This window comes from Hemitrygon akajei, chromosome 19, assembly GCF_048418815.1.
Source record: "Hemitrygon akajei chromosome 19, sHemAka1.3, whole genome shotgun sequence".
In the NCBI taxonomy this organism is placed as follows: domain Eukaryota; kingdom Metazoa; phylum Chordata; class Chondrichthyes; order Myliobatiformes; family Dasyatidae; genus Hemitrygon; species Hemitrygon akajei.
In genome coordinates, this window is record NC_133142.1 from 62,990,864 (window position 1) to 63,009,948 (window position 19,085).

General features: G+C 41.3%; 2 protein-coding genes across 2 annotated transcripts in view; both read left to right on the top strand.

The window, feature by feature from the left end:
* wdr82 (WD repeat domain 82) overlaps positions 1-5,518 on the top strand; it is a 32,857-nt gene extending 27,339 nt beyond the window's left edge. Inside the window, exons 7-9 of the mRNA XM_073072643.1 lie at positions 2,025-2,094; positions 3,601-3,743; positions 4,505-5,518. Coding sequence (XP_072928744.1) covers positions 2,025-2,094; positions 3,601-3,743; positions 4,505-4,534 — 243 coding nt within the window. The 3' untranslated portion in view covers positions 4,535-5,518. The remainder of the gene's footprint in view (positions 1-2,024; positions 2,095-3,600; positions 3,744-4,504) is intronic.
* A 220-nt stretch (positions 5,519-5,738) lies between these two features.
* LOC140741991 (uncharacterized) lies at positions 5,739-19,049 on the top strand. The gene is made up of 2 exons (XM_073072642.1): positions 5,739-10,107; positions 18,867-19,049. The coding sequence occupies exon 1, from the start codon at positions 7,487-7,489 to the stop codon at positions 8,429-8,431; it is 945 nt and encodes a 314-aa protein (XP_072928743.1). The 5' UTR covers positions 5,739-7,486; the 3' UTR covers positions 8,432-10,107; positions 18,867-19,049.
* Positions 19,050-19,085: the final 36 nt, after the last annotated feature.

Below are 19,085 nucleotides of genomic sequence, written 5' to 3' on the forward strand. Positions count from 1 at the left end.
AACTGATATTTTTTGCATCCTTTTATTTTGGAATCATTACACCCATTAATGGTACTCCATTACACCCAGGAGCAGATGGCGCTCTTGCCTTCGGACTGCCTTCTCCACTTTACTGCATTTTTTGGAGGGTCAAAATCCAGGTGGTAGGTGGGGGGGAGGAGGTTGAGTTGGGGGGAATACTGGATGGAATGATCATATGTTCCTGCCTTTTCATGTTGGTGTGAATCTTTTCTAGGTGCTCTTCCGGTTCCTGCTTTGATGTTTTCAAAGTTCCACTTTTTTTTTCCTGGTGTTAAGAGACCTTTAATGCACTTGAGTCTTTGTAGAACGGTGTTCTTGTGTGTTCTTTCTCTGCAGCTTTCTTCGATTCACAACCCTTTGCAACACTGTCAGCTGGCTCTTGATGTCCACTTGAAGTTGGTTGAGGCCTTCCCTCTCACTATCTGGGGCTTTCTTCCACTGTTTCCTCAGCTGTCTCCCTTTTTTGAACTAGTCGCTCAATCTCCTAGATTTATAGGTAGTGGTGATGTTTCTTCCTTGCGCTGACTCCAAACTGCTCTTCCCCGTAGCAGTGGATGCTGTCCCACGTTGCATCCAATTTTTTTGCTGTTCCTGTTAATTGCTCCAAAATCTTTGAGTTGTTAATAGTTTTCCACTCTTTCTTATCAGCGGTTTTGGGCCACTTCATGAGTAGTCTGTGCCCTTTGATTTTTCTTCCCTTAAGAGGTGTTAATGGTTAAATGGGTCCCTCAGCTGGGATTACTGTGTATCAGTATCAGGGGTGCTGATGCTCTGCGATCTTTGGTTTGTGTTCAGTTGCTGTGCTTCACTCAACTTGGTAATTGACTTTGCAAGAAGTATTGGTCAATGCGAGGCCCCTGTCCCTTCAAGCACCCTTTCCTCCCTTGATGGACCTTCAACCCCTTTTCTGATGTTACTTTCTCCCACCCACAGATGCACAGATGATACTTGTGTCTCACTACTGCTGCTTGAATTAATATTTTTAAATTTCACTAAATTGATCTCTTAAAGTGATGTAGGGTTGTGATTAAACCATTGTTCTGCTTTCACAGATGCTGCCTAATCAGCTGAGATCCTCCAGCAGTTTGTGTATTCACCTCTAATTTTATATGGCTTATTCTAGGAATGCAAACCCCTCGTGACATCTCATGTTAAACATGGCAAGGAAAGAGGCTGTTCTGACCACTGCATCTTTACCAGCTCAATAAGAACTATCTAATTGGCATTTCCCTTTTGATATCTGCGCAGATTTTTCCTTTTCCCTTATTATTCAGGCCCCTAATGAATGCTACAGTTGAATTTATCATTGCTATCATGGAAATGCACTTTCTTTTAAAAAAAAATCCCTTTCTTAGAATCTTGGTTCTTTTAAACTATATCCCTTAATTCTTGATTTCTATTATCTCTCTGCTGTCTATATCCTTCATAATTTTAAAATCCTTTTCTGAAATCTCCTCGATTTCAAGAGAATAACTGCAGTTTTTCTGTCTCTCCACGTAATTAAAGACTTGTTCCTGGAGTTGCTTTGGTAAATCTGTGTGCTTTCCAAAGCTTCCATCTTTCCCCAAGGTCGGGAGCCTGAAATTGTTCGTAGCTTAGCTTTGCCTTTGCTTTTCTTCGTAATGCTGCTTTTAATAAAGCCTTAGATCCAGTTTTGTAACCTTTTATTTCTATTGCCTGTTCTCATTCTTGCTACAGTGTAACATTTCACATTTCTTAACATATATTTTGTGCTCATTCCTATCATCTATTTCCTTGGAATCTTGCTGTCCTCACATTTCATTACTTCTCCAAATTGTGTCAATGCTTGAGATGATGAGAGTGTGTGAGAATAATATTTGCTCATTTTCTGCTTTCTGCATCTGTACTAACACAAATTTAATTCTATTTTGGCACTATATAATGTAGTTTAATGTGTTCAATTTTGAGGAAGATTTTACTTCTAGATAAAATATTTTTATTTCTCAGTTCATTTAATGCTCAAATGTCTTCTAATGTTTTAGGGATACAACAACAATAAGGGCATTAGTTTGGAGGCATCATTCACTCCAGATTCTCAGTTTGTTATGATAGGTAAGTCTGAGAATGCTACTTCCATTAGTTTCTTCATTATTATTGGAACTATTTTGCTATTGTTAATGTATATTGTCATGACCTCAGCCCCCTCCTTTGTGAGAATCGCAAGAGAGAGAGAGAGAGCCTTACGGTTTGGAATGTGGGCTGGTCGCTCAGCAAGACAAAAGCCTTGGACATAGCCATTGTCTTGGGAGACACCTTTGTGGAATAAGGAACTGGCCTACGTGCAAACCCTCAGGGCAATGTGAGATGGGTGATGGGGGAAAGATTGCCTCACCCCCACCCTGATTGACATCTACAACCCTGCCAGTCCAGATAAAAGGTGGGCTGCCGTGGCGGGGCCTCAGACGCACCAAGGAGACACACGAAGAAGACATGATAGTGCTTCCCGTCGGAGCGGGAAGCCATTCTGAAGGAAGCCACGTGCGTTAGATTCTGGATCGGGAGTCTGTGGCTGGACCCAAAAGGAAAAACCGCTTTAACTAACAGCAGGGATTTGCTTTGCAAGGACGACGGGCAAGTGTTCCTTTTCTCTCTCTCCAACACGTGAAATGCCGAAACGGGGAAGCCTGCAGACTTTGAGTGACTCTTATATTCAATTGGACTCAGTATCCCCTAGACAACGATAGAGCTCATTTTTGATTGATTATTACTACACCTGTGCTTTAGATTGAGTTTTGACGATGTATATGATCTGAATGTTTTGTATTAACCATACGTTTGTGCCCCTTTATAAATAAAACGTTTGAAAATAGTAGCACCAGGCTTCAGCGGACCTCTCTATCTTTGCTGGTAAGTCACCCGGTTACTGGGGAACGTAACAGTATTAATTTTTTTAAGAGCACTAATGTGCTTGTTTATTCATTAAATCACCCTAAATGTAGGTGGATTGTAGGGAAATCATGGGATGAACTTTTTTAAGGAAGAATAGTCATAAGAGGTTTTAAAACTGTTGGGTTTCAAGAAAATTGTGTCACACTTCAACATGGTAATATGTGTGTCAAGTGAATGGCCCCATACATTGCATCTGTCACTGCTTTTTGCTCTGACAGTTAAGGTAACAGTGAAGTAAAGTGCAGAGATTGTCATGGCTTGCATCTATTAGCAGTACATACTTCACTGTGGTACCTTCAGTTTTGTTTTCAAGTGATACTAGTGAAAATTAACTTTCCTCTCCTTTAAAATGCAATTGAATTGTTTTTCATCCAAAAGTAAGAAGCAGGCTTAATGAGACCAATAAAAACTGAATCTTCTGTCTATAATGTTATGGTGCATTATAATTGGTTCCCTAGGGGTAAATGAAGTTAATTGTTTGATCTCCCCTTGTGATGAACTACCTAGGTCTTCCACTCATTTCAAAGCAACGCTTGAATAGAGCATCCAGTAAAGCTGTTCTCTAAACTTTAAATGTGGCATTTTATTTTTGAACTTGTGTACAATTTGGCTGTTACTGCTTTTATTTCAAATTAATGAAAGTGCTCAATTTATATATTGATTTTTCAGGATCTGAAGATGGCAAAGTTCATGTGTGGAATGCTGAAAGTGGATTGAAGGTGGCTGTTTTAGATGGAAAACACACGGGTCCTGTTTCTTGTCTTCAGTTTAATCCCAAATTTATGACATTTGCCAGTGCATGTTCTAACATGGTAAGTATGTATACTTGTTTGTTAGAAAAAATGTAGGTTGCCTTATTAGGTTCTTTTTTGTGACTTTTTCTGCTTTACTATTGCTGAACTATATTAGCCAACTATATCACATGGTACCTGGAATAAAGTAGTTAGATTACCTCCATATTGGGCAATGTATTTCAGGAAGAGCCAAATGCCAGTTATTGTAGCAGAAGAAAACCCATGCTGTCCACATGCCTGCTGATTCATCTGGACAATGCTGCATTGACCTGACTGCCCTTCCACCATATCTAAGTTGCATTTTCATCTTTGAGTTTTGCTTTAGCTTGGCATGCTACTATTTATCTGAAATAAGCCATTTTGCAAATGAAGAATTATTCATTCTATTTAGTTTCTTGCCTTTTGGTAATAATCCTTGTATTTTTTAATGTGCTGATGAATCAAATGAGAATAGATTTAGAAAATAGTTTTTCAGTTTAAATTTGAGAACTCTTAGATATTTCTGCGGTCTTTATTTCCATTTTCTTTTTTCCTTGCTCACTGTTACTTTTTCATCTGTTGTTATGTGTTTAACAGTTTTCCCTATTGGTGTGATGCTTTTGTCTTTTACAAATTAGCATGAAGGATTTCTAGGAGTAAATATTCAATATAAACTTAAATTAATATCCTTTAACCTTTTCGTGAAGTAGTGTTGGTGAAATTATTTGGTAATTGGGGGAATTTTGTTAACATTACTCACTTGAAGTTGGTATCTGGTGACTGTTCTAATTTGTTTGCAGGCATTTTGGTTACCCACAATTGATGACTGAAGAAAAACACTGGAATCATTTTGAATAAACTAATCATAGATGGACTGAATCCATAAAGCTTGAGCCAACATTTTTGTAAGATCTCTATAGAGAGGAGTTTGAACGATCAGACTGATGAGCCAAATCAATTTGCTTATACACCATCCGTAATGGTAATGATGGTTACAGGTATCTCCTGTGGAAATTCTTTTAGGGGAAGTGAAAAAAAATGAGGATAGTGTTTCCCAATCTTCGTTGTCCTCGCATAGCGTCTTCTGATTTTGAACTTAATGTAATTTGATTTTCTCTTGTGGGCATTTGGCAAATCCAGTTACACTTGATTTTAGAACTATGAACTGTATAAACATGGATATTTTAAATGGGCCTTTGCAGGTTATCTAAGAGCATGAACTTGGCTAACCAGATTATGTTGGCGATCAGTATCATTACTACAGTTTATGTCAATGAAGTATTCTGGTTATATGGTTTATAAGAGCCAAAACTGTATTTGTGTGTCATTGTTAAAGGCTGACAATGCACTTAAAATTATCATCTTGCTTAGATTGAATGGGTGGCTTTCTGAAATAATTTTTAAAAATCTGAAAAATACACAGTAGTACTAGTAGGATCTCTGGTAGGAGTTAATATTTCAGGTTAGTTGTTCATCAGATTAGTCATTTGCCTGAAATATTAACTTGCTCCTGAGTTTTCCCTAAATTTCTGTGCTTCCACTTTCCCGCATTTACATGTCCTGTTTTTGGAAAAAATTTGACTTGGTTCATTTACGATGATCTTCTTGTCTGTCTTGCTGGTGTCTTCAGCACAGATGACTCTCCATTTCACTATATTGTATATTTGTGTACAGTTTAAATCAAGTTAAATCCAGAACAAAGTTTAAAGCAACTTTGGGATATATTTTATGTAAATACAATGGGTGTATTGTTTCTACAATTTTTATATTTGGCATGACACTTAAGCTTACTAATACATTTTTATTTATCTTGAGATAGTGCGGCAGTTTTGTTTCTTCCCCTTCAAAGTTTTGAAATACAAAGTAATTCAGCAATCTGGCATCTGTACTTGTAAGATCTGTTTTGTAACTTGGTCTTGTTTTTAATATTTTTGGTTTATTAATATGCCAAAGACAATTTTTCCAGTCAAAATGATATAGTTAGTTATGCAAAAGCTGAAAGTCTGATTGATGTTAAAAAGTTGAATGCTAAATTAGTAATAAGTTCATGTTTGGATGGAAATTAGAATATTTTTAAGAAACTTATCTAAAACATTATCACCTTCTGCTTTGCTGTTCTGGCAAAACTTAAATGGCCTAAGATTGATTTTGTTTCAGTTCTGAAAAGCATCAATCAATCATGAAAATGTCAAATATAAAACAATATTATAATTATAAGTATAATTGTAGGGTTAACTAGTGTGAGAAAAAACCTTTCTTCTGTAATTAAGTTTGGCATTTTGACGAAGAAAGGATTTTGGAAGCTACTGTGAGATTTTAATGAGGCTGTTGAATGTCAATTTGAAGATTAATGGGGAAAGAATTGGGATTTCTGTTGGAATGGGGAAGTTGTCAGAAACAGAGTTCAAATTGTTACCATTTCTTTTCAAGTGAGTCCAACAGTTTTGAATATTTTATAATCCTAATAGAACCATAATGCAGAAAATTGCCTGCCTAGTTTGAGCAACCTTTGCTGCAAAATCATCTGGCGATCGACTTGAGATTGTGTTGACAAACTTTATTCTCATTTGGTGGTGTTTCTGACGTGCAGTCCTGAACCTATGTCCAAATCAGATAATAAACATTGTACCTAGGATAGTTAAAGGGAAGCAGTAATATCAATTTATAAAAACCTCTGTTTTGCTTGTTCATAATTCATAAATGGCTGTCTTAAACCTCCAGTGCAGCTCAATCTCCTTTGCCGTTGCAGCATTGTTTTTCTTTAGTTTTCTTATAATTTTGGATATTATTATTGTATCAGTGTTTTGCTGTTACAATAATTAAGTATTTTTATTGGTGTATTGTTTATTTGAAAAGAAAATGCAGGTGTTTGTTCATTCATATGTGCTGTTATAATAGGTTAAGAACTAACTCTGCACCATTTCCCATACCCAAGTGAAAAAGTAATTTCTTTAGAAAGCTATCAGATCTTTGTGATCCATGGCTTTGCCCAGTCAGAGTATTATTAAACTACTCTAGTTTAAAACAAGATGTATCAGTAATGTTGGAATAAATACTGGTCTAGGCAGCTGAGAGTAGTGTAGACTATGTTCAGAAAAATTTCTTGCCATCATTCATTGACTAAATGAAAGCTAATCATGTTCCTTAAACATAATTTCTTCACAGATTGGGAATCTATTCTGGGATACCTTTCCATATCTTAGTGCAAATTTTAATATCCAGTAGGACTTCTTCAATTAGCTCTTGTTGCTGTCTGAGGAAACTAGGTTTAGTATGTAGTGTTTTACTCCATATATTTTTCTACTAAATTTAATATGTTACCTGTAGTAATTAAATCAGTATCAATATGCTATACTAAAAGGTCAGCACAACTGTGTTCTACCTGGAGAATACCTGAGGAGGAAGGTAAAGCTGCACAAGCGCGGGTGACGTCAGTGGCGAGCTCGGGCTTTAAAAAGCGACCCACTTTCAGGAGTGGGCAGCGGAGCGGGAGTAAGGGGTGCTCGTGATCGACATACGACTGGAGATCGGAGGATCAGCCGTTGTAGGTAGGCCGAGACCCTCGGACCTACCTGGAGAATACCTGAGGAGGAAGGTAAAGCTGCGCAAGCGCGGGTGACGTCAGTGGCGAGCGCGGGCTTTAAAAAGTGACCCACTTTCAGGAGCGGGCAGCGGAGTGCGCAGGAGCAGAGTGCTGGGCTTTGGCTCAGCGGGCTTCGGTGCAAGAGGACTTCGGCAAGAAGCCTGCTTTTCATTTATTCTGACTAATCTGGGATCAGGTAATGGGGGAGACGGTTAGAGCAGTGGTGTGCTCCGTATGCGGTATGTGGGAGGTCAGGGTCAACACAGTTGTCCCTGATGACTACACCTGCAATAGGTGCATCCAGCTGCAGCTCCTATCAGACCGAGTTAGGGAATTGGAGCAGGAGCTGGATGAACTACGGATCATTCGGGAGGCAGAGGCAGAGATAGATAAGAGTTATCGGGAGGCAGTCACACTGAAAAGACAGGAGGTAGGCAAATGGGTGACAGTCAAGAGAGGCAGGGGGAGCAGACAGAGAGAGAAGAGCACCCCTGTGGCCGTTCCCATCAAAAATAAGTATACTGTTTTGGATACTGTTGGTGGGGATGACCTACCAGGAACAAGCTGCAGTGGTCCTGTCTCTGGCACTGAGGTTGGACCCGCGACTAGGAAGGGGAGGAGGGAAGAGAAGAGAGCGGTAGTGATAGGGTATTCTATAGTCAGGGGGGCGGATAGGAGATTTTGTGGGGAAGATCGGGAGTCTTGGATGGTATGTTGCTTCCCTGGTGCCAGGGTCCGAGACATCTCAGATCGGGTGCAGGTTATTCTCGAGAGGGAGGGCAAGAATCCAGATGTTGTGGTCCATGTAGGGACCAATGACGTGGGTAGGATGAGTGAGGGGGTCCTGCGTAGGGAGTTCAGGGAGTTAGGTGCGAAGCTGAAGAGCAGGACCTCCAGGGTAACAATCTCAGGATTGCTACCTGTGCCACGTGCGAGTGAGGCAAGGAACAGAAGGATTATACAGATTAATACATGGCTGAGAGGATGGTGCAGGAGGGAGGGCTTCAGGTTTGTAGATAATTGGGCCTTGTTCCAGGGAAGGTGGGATCTGTTCCGAAGGGACGGTTTACACCTGAACTGGAGCGGTACTAACATTCTTGCAGGGAAGTTTGCTAGTACTTCTTGGGGGGGGGGGTTAAACTAAATTTGCAGGGGGCGGGGATCCAGAATGTGAGAGAGGATAGCGAGAGGAAGAATAAAGGACAGGTGGGGACTACACGGTTCCGGAATATTAAGTGTGTAGTAGAGAAGGGTGAGGCGGAACAAATGAGGACTCGTGTACAGAGGGATGGTCTGACGGAACATGGAGTTAAATGTGTTGAAAGAATAAGTAAATGTAGGAAGGACAACAAAATTCTAGGGGCGTATAGCCCAATGGGAGTTCGGGGAGCTGGGTTAAGCACAATAGGCAGCAATTCAAGCAGAGAGGAGAAATGGGTTAAAAATTCTATATCTGAATGCACAAAGTGTCAGGAATAAGGCGGATGAGCTTGAAGCCCAGGTGCGAATGGGTAACTATGATGTTGTTGGGATAACGGAGACATGGCTGCAGGGAGATCAGACCTGGGAAATGAATGTACAAGGGTATACGTGCTATTGTAGGGTCAGAAATGTGGGCATAGGGGGTGGGGTGGCCCTGTTGGTGAGGAATGAGATTCAGTCCTTTGCAAGGGGGGGACATAGGGTCAGGAGAAGTAGAGTCTGTGTGGATAGAACTGAGGAACAGTAAGGGCAAAAGGACCCAAATGGGTGTTGTCTACAGGACAGCATGGATATTGGGTGCAAGTTGAATAGGGAGTTAACATTGGCATGTGGCAAAGGTAATGTCGCAGTAGTTATGGGGGATTTCAACATGCAGGTGAACTGGGAGAATCAGGTTGGTGCTGGACCACAGGATAGGGAGTTTGTAGAGTGCCTACGGGATGCATTCTTGGAACAGCTTGTACGAGAGCCGACCAGGGACAAGACTATTCTGGATTTAGTATTATGTAATGAACAGGATTTGATAAGCGATCTCGCAGTAAAGGAGCCATTAGGAGGTAGTGATCACAATATGATAAGCTCTTATCTGCAATTTGAGAAGAATAAGGGCAGCTCGGAGGTGTCAGTGTTGCAGATGAACAGGGGAAACTATGGAGCCATGAGGGAGGAGCTGGCCAAAGTTGACTGGACGGATAGCCTAGCAGAAAAGACAGTGGAACAGCAATGGCAGGTATTCTTGGGAATAATGCACAAGGTGCAAAATCAGTTCATCCCCCAGAGAAGGAAGGATTCAAAGGGGGGAAAGGGGCCTCAGTGGTTGACAAAGGAAGTCAGAGATTGCATAGCATTTAAAAAAAAAAGGAAGTATGACAGAGCTAAGGTGAGTGGGAGGACAGATGATTGGGAAGTTTTTAAGGAACAACAGAACTTAACTAAAAAGACAATACGGGGAGAAAAATGAGGTACGAATGCAAGCTAGCCAGAAATATAAAGGAAGATAGCAAAAGCTTTTTTAGGTATGTGAAGAGAAAGAAGATAGTTAACAATGTTGGGCCCTTGAAGAATGAATTGGGTGAAATTGTTAAGGGAAACAGAGAAATGGCAGAAGAATTTAATGAGTACTTTAGATCTGTTTTCACTAAGGAAGACACAAGCAATCTCCCAGATGTATGGATGGGCCAAGGACATAGGGTAACAGAGGAAATGAAACAGATTGACATTCGGAAGGAAACGGTGATGAGAAGACTGATGGGACTGAAGGCTGACAAATCCCCAGGTCCAGATGGTCTGCACCCTAGGCTACTAAAGGAGGTGGCCCTGGAAATTGCGGATGCATTGGTAATCATTTTCCAATGTTCCTTAGATTCAGGATCAGTTCCTGAGGATTGGAGAATGGCTAATGTTATCCCACTTTTTAAGAAAGGAGGGAGGGAGAAAACAGAGAACTATCAACCTGTCAGCCTGACATCGGTGGTGGGAAAGATGCTAGAGTCCATTATTAAGGATGAAATAGTGGCATATCTAGATAGCAGTGATAGGATTGGGCCGAGCCAGCATGGATTTACCAAGGGTAAATCATGCTTGACTAATCTGTTGGAGTTTTTTGAGGATGCAACCAGGAAGCTAGACGGGGGAGATCCAGTGGATGTAGTGTACCTCGATTTTCAGAAGGCATTTGATAAGGTCCCACATAGAAGATTGGTGGGTAAAATCAAAGCTCAGGGCATCGGGGGGAAGGCATTGACATGGATAGAAAACTGGTTGGCAGATAGAAAGCAAAGGGTAGCGGTGAATGGGTGTTTCTCGGAATGGCAGGTGGTGACTAGTGGGGTGCCACAGGGCTCGGTATTGGGACCACAGCTGTTTACCATTTACGTTAACGAATTGGATGAAGGCATAGAAAATAACATCAGCAAATTTGCTGATGATACTAAGCTGGGTGGCAGTGTGACATGTGATGAGGATGTTAGGAGAATTCAGGGTGACTTGGATAGGCTGGGTGAGTGGGCAGATACTTGGCAGATGGCGTTTAATGTGAATAAGTGTGAGGTTATCCACTTTGGGAGTAAGAACAGGAAGGCAGATTATTATCTGAACAGTATAGAGTTGGGTAAGGGAGTAATACAAAGAGATCTCGGAGTCCTTGTTCATCAGTCACTGAAGGTGAAGGCTAATGGAATGTTGGCCTTTATTACAAAGGGAATTGAGTACAAGAGCAAGGTAATCCTCTTGCATTTGTACAGAGCCCTGGTGAGACCACACCTGGAGTATTGTGTACAGTTTTGGTCTCCAGGGTTAAGGAAGGATATCCTGGCTGTAGAGGAAGTGCAGCGTAGATTCACGAGGTTAATTCCTGGGATGTCTGGACTGTCTTACGCCGAGAGGTTAGAGAGACTGGGCTTGTACACGCTGGAATTAAGGAGATTGAGGGGGATCTGATTGAAACATATAAGATTATTAAGGGATTGGATAAGATAGAGGCAGGAAATATGTTCCAGATGCTGGGAGAGTTCAGTACCGGAGGGCATGGTTTGAGAATAAGGGGTAGGAAAAACTTCTTCTCCCAGAGAGTTGTTGGGGTCTGGAATGCACTGCCTCGGAAGGTAGTGGCCAATTCTCTGGATGCTTTCAAGAAGGAGCTAGATAGGTATCTTATGGATAGGGGAATCAAAGGATATGGGGACAAGGCAGAAACCGGGTATTGATGGGAATTGATCAGCCATGATCTCAAAATGGCGGTGCAGGCTCGAAGGGCCGAATGGTCTACTTCTGCGTCTATTGTCTACTTAATATCAGAGGTATTTAAAAGTTAATTGTGTTCCCTAAGTTTCTGTAGCAGTCTAATTTGCATGTTTCCTGCATGCTTTTAATATCTTAGTTCCAAATGAACATTCTTTTTGCATCATGAACACACAATGCAGAGTGCCATTTGATATAATTCTGTGTTGTTAGCTGGGAATCCTGGTTTTCCCAAATACAGTAAAGAATTGCTGGGTGACACCCTCCTGGTGTTCTTGCCAATTTCTTGTTATTAGTAGGGGATTAGGTCATTTTCCACTGATTATGTGCTACAAAGGATATTCAAGAAAAGGCAAGGGCCTTCGTTAATTCAGTACATGCAAGTATTAATGAGCAGCTACTGTAGTACAGGTTGACCTTCTATTATCTGGCACTATTGGGACCTGAGGAGTGCCGGATTAGTGAAAAAGTCGAATTACAGAAGGATCACATTAAGCAATAGCTAACTGCCTGATCATAATTTTAAAAGATCATGTAAATCAATACAGTTAGATAATGATGAAACAAAAATATTAAGTAGGAAGTGAAATTTTAATAAAGTAATATAATGTACAGGCACAGATAAAATAAAAGGTGCAGGTAAATGTACAGGAATTAACTTATGCAGAACAGTTGAGCACTTCCACTTCAAAAGTGAGATGTTTAATATATCTTCAGGCAAAGTTACATGTCTGCAAGTGTGGGGTTGTCAGGATCATCAACATCTTCATCTTGAAAAATGAGTGAAGCATCAGGAACTGGTGGTGAAACTGGCACAACAGTTCATCTGGGTAAGCAGAAGTCAGAGATAGCCACATTTCACGCAATTGCCAGGCAGCCGGGGATTCGGCACTGGGCTCTTCCCTCTTCACTCGCAGTTACTGAGGGAATCCTTGTTAGTTTCTTTTCCTCCGCTTAGTAATATGCTTAAATTCAGCAGAAGAGAATGGTGTGCCGGCTGGGCGACGCTGGAGGGCAACTGCCGGCAGGCAGGTGAGAAGGCAGACCAACCCAGTGCATACCAGCTCCCCCGCGGGTGAGATGGACAGCCACGACTCATGCAAATGATATTAATAAATGCAGGAAAACAAGCAGGAATTGCCTGTCTGTGCTTATGAGAGTGTGCCAACACATGAACAGATCTAGCGCAACCAAAACAATCCACAACAGATTGGTATGGTGGCCTGGGAAATTTGAAATTACAGTTGCATGGAAAATTTGAAATCAGTGCTGGATTATCGAAGGAACCGGATTACAGGTAGTCGGATTAGTGACAGTCGACCTGTACTTGAATATGCTGACATTGTCCACATTAACTGTATGATGCTGGGTTTATGGATGAAAGAAGGCTCACTTGAAAATGTTTTTCTGTAACTGATAAAATTAAACTGGTAAACATTTAGTTTTAGTATTGATGTTATCTCTTCAGATCTTTTGTATTTAATTGTAATTAAGATAAATATTTGATATGAAACAATTTTTTAAGCATTTTAAGCTTTGTTCCCCTTAGTTGCCTGTGCAGTATCTCTGTACCAGAAATGGGGTGTGTACACAAATGAGGGAAATAATTTTTTTAATTTGGGGAACAGATTGCTGTGTTTGTATTTTCCCTGGGTACTCGCTGTGAATTTCAGCAGTATGCCATAATCCGTTGACAGTATACTTGATCCAGTGTCCGTTTTTAAACTGGCTAGCAGCAAGAATGGGAACCTAAACTTGTTTGGACCATGTCAAACCAAAGCAGTACATATGCTGTCCACTTGCAGTGGATATTTAATAGTACTTATATTCTCTCTTCCCCACCTCACTTCTTCCTAGGACTGTTTGGGCTATTCAGCACATCGAGTATACTCTGCCATTTGATCGTGGCGGGTCTGTTTCTCCCTCAACAGAATTCTCCTACCTTCTCCCCATAACCTTTCATGCCCTGACTTATGAAGAATCTATCAACCTCCATCTTAAATACACTCAGTGACCTGGCCTCCAAAGCCACCTACGGCAATGAATTCCACAGATACGCCACTCTTTGCCTAAAGAAATTTCCCCTCATCCTAAATGGATGTCCTGCTATCCTGAGGTTGTACCCATTGGTCCTATAGGAAACATCTCCACATCCACTCTTATCTACATCCACCCTTTCAACATCTGATGGGGTTTCAATGAGATCCCCCCCTCCCCCCAATTATTCTAAGTTCCAGCAAGAAAAGACCCAGAGTCATCAAACGTGCCTCATATAATAAATCTTTAATTCCCAGAATCATTTTCTGAACCTCCTTTGAAACCCCTCCAATGTCAAAACATCAGATAAGAAACCCAGATCTGCTCTCAATACTCCAAGTGAGGTATCTAAAGCCTCAGCATTACATCCTTGTTTTTATATTTTAGTCCTCCCAAAATGAATGCTAATATGCAATTTACCTTCCTTGCCACCGACTTACCCTGCAAAGTTAACCTTTAGGAAATCCTGCATGAGAACTCTGAAGTCCCATTGCACCTTCAGTTTTTGAATTTTATTCCTGTTTAGTCTCTGCTTTAATTTCTTCTACCAAAGCAAATTACCATGGAGCTCCTGATTTCCATCTGCCACCTCTTTTCCCATTCTCCTAATCTGTTTAAGTCCTTCTGCAGACTTAACTGCTTCCCTCAACACTACCTGCCCCTCCACCTATGTTGGTATTGTTTGCAAACTTGGCCACAAAGCCATCAATTCTGCCATTCAAATAACTGACAAACTAAAAAACAGTCCCAGTATCAATCTCTGTGGAACACCACTAGTCACTGGCAGCCAATCAGAAAAGGCTCCCTTTATTCTCAAGCTTAGTCTCCTGCCAATCAACAAAAGCCGTATCACTATTTCCCATCCCCCCTGCCAAATTAGTTTAAACCCTCCCCACTAGTTCTAGCAAATTTGCTGCAAGGATCTTGCCCCACCCCCCCCAGTTTAGGTATAACCCAGTCCTTTTTTGCAAGTCATACCTTACCCAGAAGAGATGCTGATAATCAATAACTCTGCAACCCTGCCTGCTACACCAATTCCTCAGTCATGCATTCATCCTATTCTAACCCTCAGTGGTGCATGTCACAGGCAGCACTCTGAATATTACTATTCTGGAGGTCCTGCTATTCAGCTTCCTACCTATCTCCCTGTTCTCTCTTCAGGATCTCTACCTCTAACTATGTTTTCCTACCTATATCTTTGGTGTCAATAAGTACCAAGACTTCTACCAGCATACCTTCTCCATTTTTGAATGCCACGGGCCTGATCTGTGAAGACCCTGACCCTGATTCCTGGGAGGCATTAGTGTGTTTGGATGTTTCCGTCATGTCCATAGAATCTCGTCTCTAACTATGGAATTCTGTATCACTGCTGCAGCCCTCTTCTCACCCCCTTCCTTTCTGAGCCACAGCACCAGAGACCCAGTCACTGTAGATTCCCTGGCAAGTTGTTTCTCTCTTCCCCCCCCCCCCCCCCACCCCCAACATTATCCAAAGTGGTACTCTGTACTAGCTGCCTATTCCCCTTCCCTCTCCTGACAGTCGCCGGTATTTCTGCAACTTAGGGGTGACCGCCCTTTTGTAGCTGCTATCTATTACTATGTTAGTTTCCTGTATGAGCCAAAGATCATTCAAGCACAGCTGCAGTTCCTTAACATGCTCTCTGAGGGAGCTTCAGCTCGGTGCATCTGGTGCAGAAATAGTTAACTGGGAGATTGGCAGTCTAGCAAAATTCCCATATCTCAAACAAAGAATGTGACATGGAGCCATAACGGGATTTTTTTCTTAAGATATGGATTTGGCTTGGTTTTGGGAATATTGGTCAATGTTGCCTTTGGATTTCTGCTTTGAAACCTTGGAGACCAATGTTTAGTACTGTAGCCCTGTATCTTTCCTTAACTTGCTATCCATATAATTTAAATGAAAATTATATGTGCGGTCTTAATTTTCTCTTTTGAGTTATGTTTTTAATGTACAGAACCAAAGATATGTACTATTTCTATGTATCTGGTTGGGATATGCCTGCTGGATTGTGTTTTAAGCTGTGACATTCAACATTTCTTCATTGACAGCATGATGAGTTTTTTTTATTGATGCCTGTGTGGTTATGCTATCAGAAAATGTTTTGTTTATCTGTCGCATCGTACAGGACCTCCTTATCACATGGACAAGCTTTAATCAAAGTTTACTTACTCCATTTCCAAAGTGCATATTTATAGAACATAGAACAATACAGCACAGTACAGGCCCTTCAGTCCACAATGTGCCGACCCTTAAACCCTGCCTCCCATATAATCCTCCACTGTAAATTCCTCCTTATACCTGTCTAGTATTCTCTTAAATTTCACTCGTGTATCTGCCTCCACCACTGACTCGGGCAGTACATTCCACGCACCAAACACTCGGTTAAAAAAAAACCTTCCTCTAATATCCCCCTTGAACTTTACACCCCTTACCATAAAGCCATGGCCTTTTGTATTGAGCAGTGATGCCCTGGGGAAGAGGCGCTGGCTGTCTATCTAGTCCTCTTAATATCCTGGATACCTCTATCGTGTGTCTTCTCATCCTCCTCTCCAAAGAGTAAAGTCCTAGCTTCCTTAATCTCTGATCATAATGCAGCATCCTGGTAAATCTCCTCTGTACCCTTTCCAATGCTTCCACATCCTTCCTATAGTGAGGCGACCAGAACTGGACACAGTACTCCCAGGTGTGGCCTAACCAGAGTTTTATAGAGCTGCATCATTACCCTACGACTCTTAAACTCTGTCCCTCAACTTGTGAAAGCTAACACTCCATAAGCTTTCTTAACTACCCTATCTACCTGTGAGGCAACTTTCAGAGATCTGTGGACATGTACCCCCAGATCCCTCTGCTCCTCCACACTTCCAAGTATCCTGCCATTTACTTTGTACTCTGCCTTGGAGTTTGTCCTTCCAAAGTGTACCACCTCACACTTCTCCGGGTTGAACTCCATCTGCCACTTCTCAGCCCACTTCTGCATCCTATCATTGTCTCTCTTCAATCTTCGACAATCCTCAACACTCCACACCACCACCAACCTTTGTGTTGTCTGCAAACTTGCCAACCCGCCCTTCTACCCCCACATCCAGGTCATTAATAAAAATCACGAAAAGTAGAGGTCCCAGAACAGATCCTTGTGGGACACCACTAGTCACAACCAATCTGAATGTACTCCCTCCACCATGATCCTCTGTTTCTGCAGGCAAGCCCATGTCTTCTGACTTTCTGAATAAGCCTACTGTGTGGTACCTTGTCAAATGCCTTACTAAAATCCATGTAGATCACATCCACTGCACTACCCTCATCTATATGCTTGGTCACGTCCTCATAAGAGATTTCAAAATGGACAGAAGCACTTTACACTGGTATAGATCAGAAATATACACCATAGGGGCTATCCTAGCCCATCATCAGGAATCATTTGCAGTACATACTAATATCCTCTAGCAGTTCACACTTGCCATTTAATACTCCTTGCCTCATTTTCCCTGAAAATGCATGACATCAGGCTTTTCCAAGACTAACAGCCACCTCTCTGCCAAGTGAACACCCCATTGGTACAGTTGAGCTACTGCTCTCAGGAATGTAAACTTCGTAAAAATCTGTGGCCTTAATTGTTCGAGTCTAAATGAGTAGTACATACAATGAAAGACAAGAAGTTGGGTTCTGCAGGTCTCAGTACTAAATGGCCTTCCAACTGCAACCACTATTGCCTTCTGCTATTGAACTAATTTGAACAAATGGTTTTTGTTGTGCTGCTCTATTCTGCCCTTATTAAATGCCTTGCAATAATCCTTCAACCCTTGTTACCTTTAAAATTAAACCATGGTTTGATATTGCTCTCTCTAATCAAATTCATGCCAACTGTTTTTGATTATTCTTTAATTTTACTTCAATTTTCTTTCATCTTTTACTTTATACCACTATGAGGCTAACTGCTCCAAATTAATTGACCTACCTCATTTTAAAGTTAACTGCAGGAACATAAACAACACATTACTGGAAATATTTGTATCTCAGATCCCTGAGGCACACCACTAGTCACTGGCCTCCAACCTGACAAACAGTTATTCACCACTACTCTCTGGCATCTCCCATCCAGCCACTGTTGAATCCATTTCACTACTTCAATATTAATACCTAACGACTGAACCTTCCATGTGGAACCTTGTCAAAGGCCTTACTGAAGTTCATATAGACAACATCCACTGCTTTACCCTCATCAAATTTCCTAGTAACCTCTTCAAAAAATTCAATAAGATTTGTCAAACATGACCTTCCACACATGTCCATATTGACTTTTCCTAAGCAGACCCTGTCTATCAGATAATTATATATAACATATATAATTATATATAAGAATACTTTCCATTAATTTACCCACCACTGACGTCAAACCGACAGGCTAGGTTTACTCTTATAACCCTTTTTAAACAATGGAACTACATGAGCAATACGCTAATCCTCTGGCACCATCCCCGATTCTAATGACATTTGTAATATTTCTGTCAGAGCCCCTGCTATTTCTACACTAACTTCCCTCAAGGTCCTAGGGAATATCCTGTCAGGACTTATCCACTTTTATATTCTTTTAAAGCACTTCCTCTTTAATCATCATAGTTTCCATAACTACTTGTTTCCCTTACCTTACACAATTCAATATCCTTCTCCTTACTGAATACCAAAGAAAAGAAATTGTTCAAAATCTCCCCCATCTCTTTTGGCTCCACACATAGCTGTCCACTCTGATTCTCTAAGGGACCAATTTTATCCCTCACTATCCTTTTGCTATTAATATAACTGTAGAAACCCTTTGGATTTATTTTCACCTTACTTGCCAAATCAATCTCATATCTTAGCTTTTCTAATTTCTTTCTTAAGATTCTTTTTACATCTATCTTTTTTACCCCTTCTCTTTCACCTGCCTATCCTTCCTCACACACTGTCTACTAGCTTTCTCTATTTGTGAACTAACCTCCTCTACCCTAGTCTCTTCAATTTGATTTCCACCCGCCAACCATTCTTGTTTAAAGTCTCCCCAGTATCCTTAGCAAATCTCCCCACCAGGATATTGGTCCCCCTAGGATTCAAGTGCAACCCGTCCTTTTTGTACAGGTCACACCTGCCCCAAAAGCGGTCCCAATGATCCAGAAACTTAAATCCCTGCCCCCTGCTCCAATCCCTAAGCCACACATTTATCCTCCACCTTATTCCATTCCTATTCACTGTCGCGTGGCACAGGCAGTAATCCTGAGATTACTACCTTTTGCGGTCCTTCTTAACTCCCTATATTCTCCTTTCAGGACCTCTTCCCTTTTCCTACCTATGTCATTGGTACCTATATGAACCACGACCTCTGGCTCCTCACCCTCCCACTACAGGATCTCGTGGACACGATCAGAAACATCCTGGTGTTATGAGTGATGAACAGACCTGATGGACAATGGGGTACAGAGTTAACTATCTCTCCCCCCCCCCCCCCCCCCCCGAGAAACACGAACTATTACTGTTACTATGCTGAC

Excerpts from the sequence above, each read along its gene's own strand:
- LOC140741991 (XM_073072642.1), top strand. The coding sequence starts at position 7,487 with ATGGGGGAGACGGTTAGAGCAGTGGTGTGCTCCGTATGCGGTATGTGG.